This window comes from Pollicipes pollicipes, unplaced genomic scaffold (assembly GCF_011947565.3).
Source record: "Pollicipes pollicipes isolate AB1234 unplaced genomic scaffold, Ppol_2.1 Scaffold_7247;HRSCAF=8697_pilon_pilon_pilon, whole genome shotgun sequence".
NCBI classification, from domain to species: domain Eukaryota; kingdom Metazoa; phylum Arthropoda; class Thecostraca; order Pollicipedomorpha; family Pollicipedidae; genus Pollicipes; species Pollicipes pollicipes.
In genome coordinates this window covers 125,012-132,946 of record NW_023597045.1, presented here as the reverse complement: position 1 = coordinate 132,946, position 7,935 = coordinate 125,012, and the positions used below count along the sequence as shown (strand labels likewise).

At 49.1% G+C, this 7,935-nt stretch overlaps 1 protein-coding gene across 1 annotated transcript; it reads left to right on the top strand.

Moving 5' to 3' along the window:
* Positions 1-5,591: 5,591 nt before the first annotated feature.
* LOC119110900 (uncharacterized) lies at positions 5,592-7,306 on the top strand. The gene is made up of 3 exons (XM_037234776.1): positions 5,592-5,745; positions 6,135-6,264; positions 6,513-7,306. The coding sequence occupies exons 1-3, from the start codon at positions 5,655-5,657 to the stop codon at positions 6,691-6,693; spliced, it is 402 nt and encodes a 133-aa protein (XP_037090671.1). The 5' UTR covers positions 5,592-5,654; the 3' UTR covers positions 6,694-7,306.
* Positions 7,307-7,935: the final 629 nt, after the last annotated feature.

The following is a 7,935-nucleotide window of genomic DNA, read 5'->3' as shown; positions in this document are numbered from 1 at the left end:
CGATTTGGTACCGGTTTTGGCGCCGCACAAGGACTAAACCCTGGTAATCTGCATAACGTTTGAACCACTGTTTTCACTGACAGCAACCCTCGTCAAAGTGTCTTGCTCAAAAGGGCCACTTAAATGCCCACCTCTTTTCTTCGGCGCTTTCGTCTAATTCAGGGGATGAACAGGACATTCTGCGCCACTGGCCCTGGATTTTGGTGCGGTAGTCTCCCGAATGCATTTGTGCCAACATTACAATCAAATGCCCTTTTTGGCTCTGGATAAAAACTTCGTTGTCAGCAGATGTTCGAAGGAACTCGTACTCCGGAATATTTCGATGCACAAATAGGCTTCAGTGTTCTTGTTGCACAACATCAGACATTTTTGAATTCGAAGTCTTAGTTAAAGACTGTCAAGAATTACACAACGCTGGATTAGCTCTCACAATTTTTTCAGTTTTAGGTTTCGAATGAAAACAGAACGCCCCGACAGTCACGCACCTTTCGACAAGTGAAAGAAGAGATCGTGAGCACATTAGAGCGTGACGGCTGGATTTGCTGTATGGTGAGAGTTGGCTGGAAATTGCTTTGGCTATTCTTGCCAAAGAAACGCATTCTGTTTACGCGCTATGACAGCGCGTTCCTATCTTTCTCATACGGCGCCATTCAGGTGAGCCGAGGCACCATTTGTCTACATATCGTGCTGATTGTCCAGTGACTGCTCTCTGGAAGCTACGTTTGTCGCCACATGTGGAAAACATCCTAATGTTGTTCAAATCTTAATGGAAAAATGTGAGTTACGGAATCAGCTGCATATCCGATGGCGCACAGACAACACAGGATTTTCAGAATGAAAAAGAATAATGGCGTAGTGTTAGTACTGGTCTGCTGAGCTCATTAATTCTCAAAATGTGTCAGGAGCGTGTAAAATCTCTTTCGAGTGGTGTGATATGTTGAGTACTATCAGGAAGACGGTAATGTACTTCAGGTCTTGTTGCCTTTCGAGAGCCCTAGGGGGCATCATGCTGACTTTTCACGTTCAGCACTTTTAAAGAGACTTAACGGGCTTCGTTGATTTTCAACTGTAATTGTTGTTCATGTTTGTTTGGCATCTTAAGTTTGGGGGGGGGGAATTTTGCATATTTTCAGCCAATTCTGTTGTAAGAACTGTTTTTTCCGCTTTGTTTGTGTCCATGAGACCGGCCACATATCTATAAGAGCCTGAGCACTGCTTTAGGGTGCCAGCAATGTTAAAGAGGCCCCATTCACCGTGACGTCACCCGTGGTATGTCAGGTCGTGGCCAGACTCCTATGCAATTGATTCCATAACTCAGATGAAATAACAATTCACGGCAAAGGGCGGATGTCCTAAGCATTTCTCCATGAGTTTTCTTCAAGTATCTTTCGCCGAGAGTGGTTGACCTCCTCCCCTCGCTGGGCCCCTCGCTGGCGCCAGACAGGACGGGGAGCACCGCCGGACCGCGCGAGCCGTGGCGCCATATAGGACCGGCCGGGCGGCGCGGGGATTCCCTGTCTGAACACCGCCCCCGGCGGTGGAGTGGGTGCACACCCCAGGCGCGCCCGCCCACCCTCCGCCGTCGCTATATAACTGGCGTGCCAGCGGTGAGAGAGGTACAGACGGCCCGAGCAACGGCGCACAGCGGCTAGAGCAGCGCAGCACCACCGACCGCAACGTCGGCCAACATGATCAAGTTCGCAGTTCTGCTGGTTCTCGGGGCGCAACTCTGCTTGGCTCAACAGTACCCGAGGTACTTCAAGTTCCCCGTTGGAAAAGGTGAGTGCTGCAGCGTTCGGATGACTCCGTCAGCTGCTATTTGCATAAGGAAGTTACAAATCGGGCGCCGCTAAAGCACTCGCCATCAGTTCAAGACATCTCAGCAATTTGTCGTCTGCTTAGCAATCATGTAACTATAGCAGAATAGTATCACCAAGGTATGATCTGCTATCGACAGTTTAAAATTCTTCGCTTTGCTGTTCTGCAATGTTTCTTTGCGTGATGGTTCGCTTTTGTAATCTCAGCAATTCGTCGCCTGCTTCGTAATCACGTACAGCCACTCCACCGAGACACAGCCACGCATTAATGCCTGGCAGTTTGGGACGCAGGGCATGACAGGGCCACCGCTATCGGCCGCACGAGACTTTGGCTATAAATCACGGGACTCCACAAGAGACACGAGATTCCATACGGTCGGCCGCTGTTACGCAGCGATCTTGTGCCACGATATGTTGGTTTACATCACGTGTCGAGGTGGGGGGTGGCGTTGCGACCGGTGACATGGTCTGACTGTGGCACTGGTCTGCTTGCAGGTGATGAGTGCGAGGACCACCAGATCGGCAAGAGATTCCCCGTGGGTGCTGTGTGGAGCAGCCGTAACTCGGGCTGCAAGCAGAGCCACTGCATCAAGGAGAACGGTACTCTCTACATCGACCGGTTCCAGTAAGCGCCCTCAAGCACATCGGCTACGACGAGACAGTCCATCTCAATAGTGTTTGTTCAAGCTGTATAACAAGTGGAAGAAGGCTTGCAGAGCATGCCTTGTGTTTAGGTATCAGTTTACATTTCAAGCATACTCCAGAAGCGAAATCGGCCCTGGGAGTGGCTTAATGCTCTGAGCGACGAGGATTTTGGTCTTTGAGAGGCAACTGTGGGAAATAACACATAGCTTTTTTCTTTCTGCAGGTGCCCCCAGGTGCGGAAGCGGGTGGACTTCCAGAAGCTGAAGGCGGACAACCTGTTCTGCAGAGAGGCCGTGGGGAGACCGCAGGAAGGCATTTCCGGACTGCTGCCCCCGCCTTGTGTGTAAACACTACGTTAGGGGCAAGCTGGTCGCTCTCCCTGAGGACGAGTACCCTTTTCTCTGAGCGCAGTTGATGGCGTGCGGTAACATTGAAATAACGACTTGATTGTGATACGATGGTGATAGTTCTAGCTGCCGGAGACAGTCGCAAACCTGATACGTTATAGTTATCAGTAGTTTTTTCACGAAACAGTAGTTTTGTGGAATGGTACCACCAGTGCCTGTAGCGTAGCTTTGTGGCGCTTTGTTTCGTGAAGAGGTTCTGTGTTAAGTGCATATGTTAACCCATCAAACCACCTGCAATTTAAGCAATGTTTCCCCAGACATCCATGACATAATGGTTTAAGCATGTTATGCAGTGTTATGTGGCTGTCAGCTCCTAATTACACCTCTGTCGGAAGTGAGATTTGCTTCGAGTCAGAAACTAGTTGCTAAGAACGAGCGCACTGTCGGCTCTGCATGCGTAATTTTACCCGCTGGACAATGACTTGAAGTGAAGAACATCTGAAAATAAAGTTTCAGTTGGAAGCCTACTGTTTGGAGCCTACTGTCAACCATGAAACACTACCACGGTATGTTTACATGCTACGATCAACGAACAGCAAAATGAAGCAATATTTCCAGCGATAAAAGCTCCACACGTATAGGTAAAAACGCACACCAGCAAATTATAGCTTTCCAACAAAACTTTGTTATCATAGAAACACATCCTTCCTTGTTGCAATGGCGCCAGTCTTCTTTTAAAAGCCGTTCTGTCAGTTTCCTCCTCGTCACGTTTTCTAGATGATCTTGGCTCATCAAGAATTTATATATCAAAATCGAGACACGAGACAAAATACACGTAACAGTAAACCACTGTAACTCAAGCAACTTTCCGAATCGATGAAAAACCTCAAGCCACCATGCCGTTCACTTGTATTTACGCGACAATTATTCGTTGCAGGGACTATCGAAATTTTATTCCGAGTTAGGCCGCGGAGATTTGTAAATGTACACCACTTGCTGAGCGAAAGAGCACTCCTATGGACAAATATTACATTTCTGTTGCTGCTTTTGAAGGCGTAAGAAAGGACAACTTGAAATACGTTCAGTCTGCGCGCTATTACAGCGCGGTCCTATCTTTCTCGCATGGCGCCACTCAGGCATGCCGAAGAGCCATGTTCCTACACATCGCGCTGATTATCCAGGGAATGCTCCTTTAAAGGTGCGTTTTGGCGTCATATGAGGACGGCATTCCATTGTTGTTCAGATCTTTTTGGACGCACCCCAGATGGCGTACAGACACCCAAGAATCTTCAGGATGAAAAAGGATGCTGTCAGCGTGTTGGCACGAGTCTGCTTAGTCTCTTGATTTTTAAAACGTGTCAGAAGTATGTTAATTCCGTTTCGAGAGGTGTGATCTATCGAATATACTCAGCATGACGGCAATGTTCTTGAGGTTTTGCCGCTTTGCGGTAGGTGTGGGCAGCATCATGTTGGCTCTTCAATTTCAGCATGTTCACAGAGCCGTAGCGTGAAGCCGTTGATGTCAAGCTGCAATTGTTGCTCATGTATCTATTGCTTTCACTCTTTTAAGACTGCAAATTTTCAGCCAGCTTTGTAAGAACTGTCTTTCCGCTTTGTTTGTGTTGACGAGGCCAGCCATAGATCTGAAGGAGCCTGAGCAGTGCTTTAGGATGCCAGTAATGATTAAGAGGCCCCATTCACCGTGACGTCACCAAAGGTATGTCAGGTCGTGGCATGACTCCTATGCAGTTGATTTCAAAACTCAACTGAAATAGCAATTCACGCAGAGGGCGGATATCGCAAGCACTTCTCCATGAGTTCTCTTCAAGTGTCTTTCTCCGGAAGTGCCGACCTCCAGCCAGGTCGTCTCCTGAAGAAGCCGCACGTCTGAAGGAGATCTCCGCTGGGAGAACAAGGTCTCATGTCATCTGCATCTACAAAGCAGTCAGTTTTCAAGGGAAAAGGAAGCAGATGACTGCCTGCTAAAGTTCTTATCTCCAATGTTTGCGAACTGTTGAACCCAAAAAGCAGGACCCTAGCAAAAGTTCACTTGACGGCGTGTATCGGGATCATGCAAGCTTGGGTAGCAATGGTTAGTGACAATATACGTCTTAGTGATTCCAGTCTCATGAAAGGGCGTCGGAGCGTTTACGGCGCCGCAGGCAGATATACCGGGATCGTCGGGACATTCATGGTGCCACAAATAGACGTGCTGAAATCGCCAGGACATTTACGGCGCCACGAGTAGATATGCCGAGATCGAGAGACCCCAATGTTCTCCTACGCCCCTCCGTTCCCAAACATGGTGATCTGCGCAGGATAAGTAGCTCAATCATCTACTGCCTGTTTGCAGCCAACGTACGTTACAAAGATGTGGAAATGATTTCAACAGAATTTCGCCAGAGCTCAACCAGTTGCTGTTGCATGATCGTTATTAAAGATCAGTACAAATCCTTCCACCCAGTAAGAGGAATATTCTTCGATTCCTGGTGTGACACAAGGTGAGCAAATTGACGATCAGCAGACAGTCTTCAGCAGCCAACGGCAGTCGTGAAGGGTCCCCTCGCTGGCGCCGGGCAGGACGGGGAGCGCCACCGGGGCGCCGAGTCGTGGTGCCAGAGAGTCTCACCGTGGCCAAGACCGGGCGGGCGGCGAGGAGATTCCCTGTCTGAACACGGCCTCCGGCGGTGGGGTGGCCGCACACCCCACGCGCGCCCGCCCGCCCTCCGCCGCCGCTATATAACCGGCGTGCCAGCGGTGAGAAAGGTACAGACGGCCCACGGCCCGAGCAACGGCGCACAGCGGCTAGAGCAGCACAGCACCACAGACCACAACGTCGGCCAGCATGATCAAGTTCGCAGCTCTGCTGGTTCTCGGGGCGCAGCTCTGCTTGGCTCAACAGTACCCGAGGTACTTCAAGTTCCCCGTTGGAAAAGGTGAGTGCTGCAGCGTTCGGATGACCTCGTCAGCTTCTATTTGCATACGGAAGTTACAAATCGGGCGCCGCTAAAGCACTCGCCAACAGTTCAAGACATCTCAGCAATTTGTCGTCTGCTTAGCAATCATGTAACTATAGCAGAATAGTACCACCAAGGTATGATCTGCTATCGGCAGTTTGATATTCTTCGCTTTGCTGTTCTGCAATGTTTCTTTGCGTGATGGTTCAGCTTTTGTGACGGACTCCTACCGAGATACAGTAACGCTTCAATGCCTGGCAGTTTGGGACGCAGGGCGTCGCAGTGCCATCGGTTTGCATCACGTGCCGAGGTGGGGTTGGCGAGGCGACCGGTGCCGTGGTCTGACTGTGGCACTGGTCTGCTTGCAGGTGATGAGTGCGAGGACCACCAGATCGGCAAGAGATTCCCCGTGGGTGCTGTGTGGACCAGCCCTAACTCGGGCTGCAAGCAGAGCCACTGCATCAAGGAGAACGGTACTCTTTACATCGACCGCTTCCAGTAAGCACCCTCAAGCACATCGGCTACGACGAGGCAGTCCATCTCAATAGTGTTTGTTCGAGCTGTGTAACAAGCGTTAGAAGGCTTGCAGAGCATGTCTGGCATATAGATATCAGTTCATGTTTTAACATGATCCAAGGGTAAAATTGGCCCTGGGAATGGTTCAGTGTTCTGAAGACCGATTTTTTTGGTCTTTGAGAAGTGGATACCACTATGGGAAATAACAGATGATTTTCTTCTTTTTGCAGGTGCCCGTCGGTCAGGAAGCGGGTGGATTACAAGAAGCTGAAGGCGGACAATCTGTTCTGCAGGCTGGCCTGGGTAGACCGCAGGAAGGCGTTTCCGGACTGCTGTCCCCGCCTTGTGTGTAAACGCTACGTTAAGGGCAAGCTGGTCGCTCTCCCTGAGGACGAGTATCCTTTGCTCTGAATGCAGTCCATTGCTTGCGGAAAACGCATGGTAAACATGAAATGAAGGCTTGTTTGTGATACGAATGTGATATTTCTACCTGCCGAAGACAGTTGCAGACTTGTTAAGTTATTATCATCAATTGGTTTCCGCGAAACAGTATTTTTGTGGAATAGTAGCACTGGAGCCCGGTGGCGCTTCATTTTTGCGTCGTGTTGGAAACAGCTTCCGTTGTTTATTAACAGCGCATGCTAGCTTACGCAACCACCTGGGATTTAAGACAAGGTCTCTTACGGACATCCCTGACAGTGGTTTAAGTATGCATATTTCGAGTGTGTATGTAGCTGTCTGTTAGACGTGACTGCAATTTACTCCGAGTCCGAAACTTCTTGGAACGTAGTTCTGGGACTCGAAGTCAGTGAATGAGCTCACTGTCGATTCTGCTGCTGCTCACACGAGCTCACTGTCGATTCTGCATGCATAGTTCCCCAGCGTAGCAACGACATGACGTGATGAAAAACTGAAGACCTAGTGGCGGTACGAAATCCTGCTGCAGGAAGCCTACTGTTGAACTTGAAGCAATGTTATCGTATGTTGAGACGCTACAAAATAGCAAAATAAAACAATGTTTCCAGCTATGTGTTTAAAACAGAAGACGCTCGTCTTATGCGTAAAGAGCTTCAGCAGCGATTGGTGACATTCAAGTCCAGCCTTGTGTATTGGACCATATCCTGATCCCTTGCACAGGTGCAAGGCTTTGTCATTTTTCTCCGTGGCTTAACAAGTTTGTACATTGCAAATCGAAATTCCGAGTTTTTTTAATTTGTAAATAGAAATTTCATGCCATCTTAGGTGAACCGTAAAAAAAATCCTTATTTGACTAGACACACTCCCCTTAAGGCCCACACTACCGGTGTGGCTGATCCAGCGTAACATTACGCCTCGGTGCGGGCGTTGAAGCACACCTACATCGAATATTCCTTGCTTGTATTCCTCAACACCTTCGCAATACAAACACTCCAAAAATGCGATAGTCCCCTAGGCAACGCTTAAAAAAGACCTTCGCTACATTGTTGTAGCTCAGACGATGCTTTCTCGAGTGCTACACCTCGGTCACTTTTACACATACTCAAAGCGTATATGAAACCTGCAAAACGGCTGTGATCCTATGTGAAATGACGCCGCTGAGCTGTTGCTGAAAACACTCATATAAGGTATGCTTGGAGGAGCACCTACCTGAGGTGTCCACACGCCAAGAGTTAG

What these genes read in the sequence shown, in the direction of transcription:
- LOC119110900 (XM_037234776.1), top strand. Translation starts at nt 5,655, where the DNA reads ATGATCAAGTTCGCAGCTCTGCTGGTTCTCGGGGCGCAGCTCTGCTTG. An exon ending in CAAGTTCCCCGTTGGAAAAG is followed by an intron (nt 5,746 to 6,134) that starts GTGAGTGCTGCA and finishes GTCTGCTTGCAG; the next exon opens with GTGATGAGTGCGAGGACCAC. An exon ending in CTTTACATCGACCGCTTCCA is followed by an intron (nt 6,265 to 6,512) that starts GTAAGCACCCTC and finishes TTCTTTTTGCAG; the next exon opens with GTGCCCGTCGGTCAGGAAGC.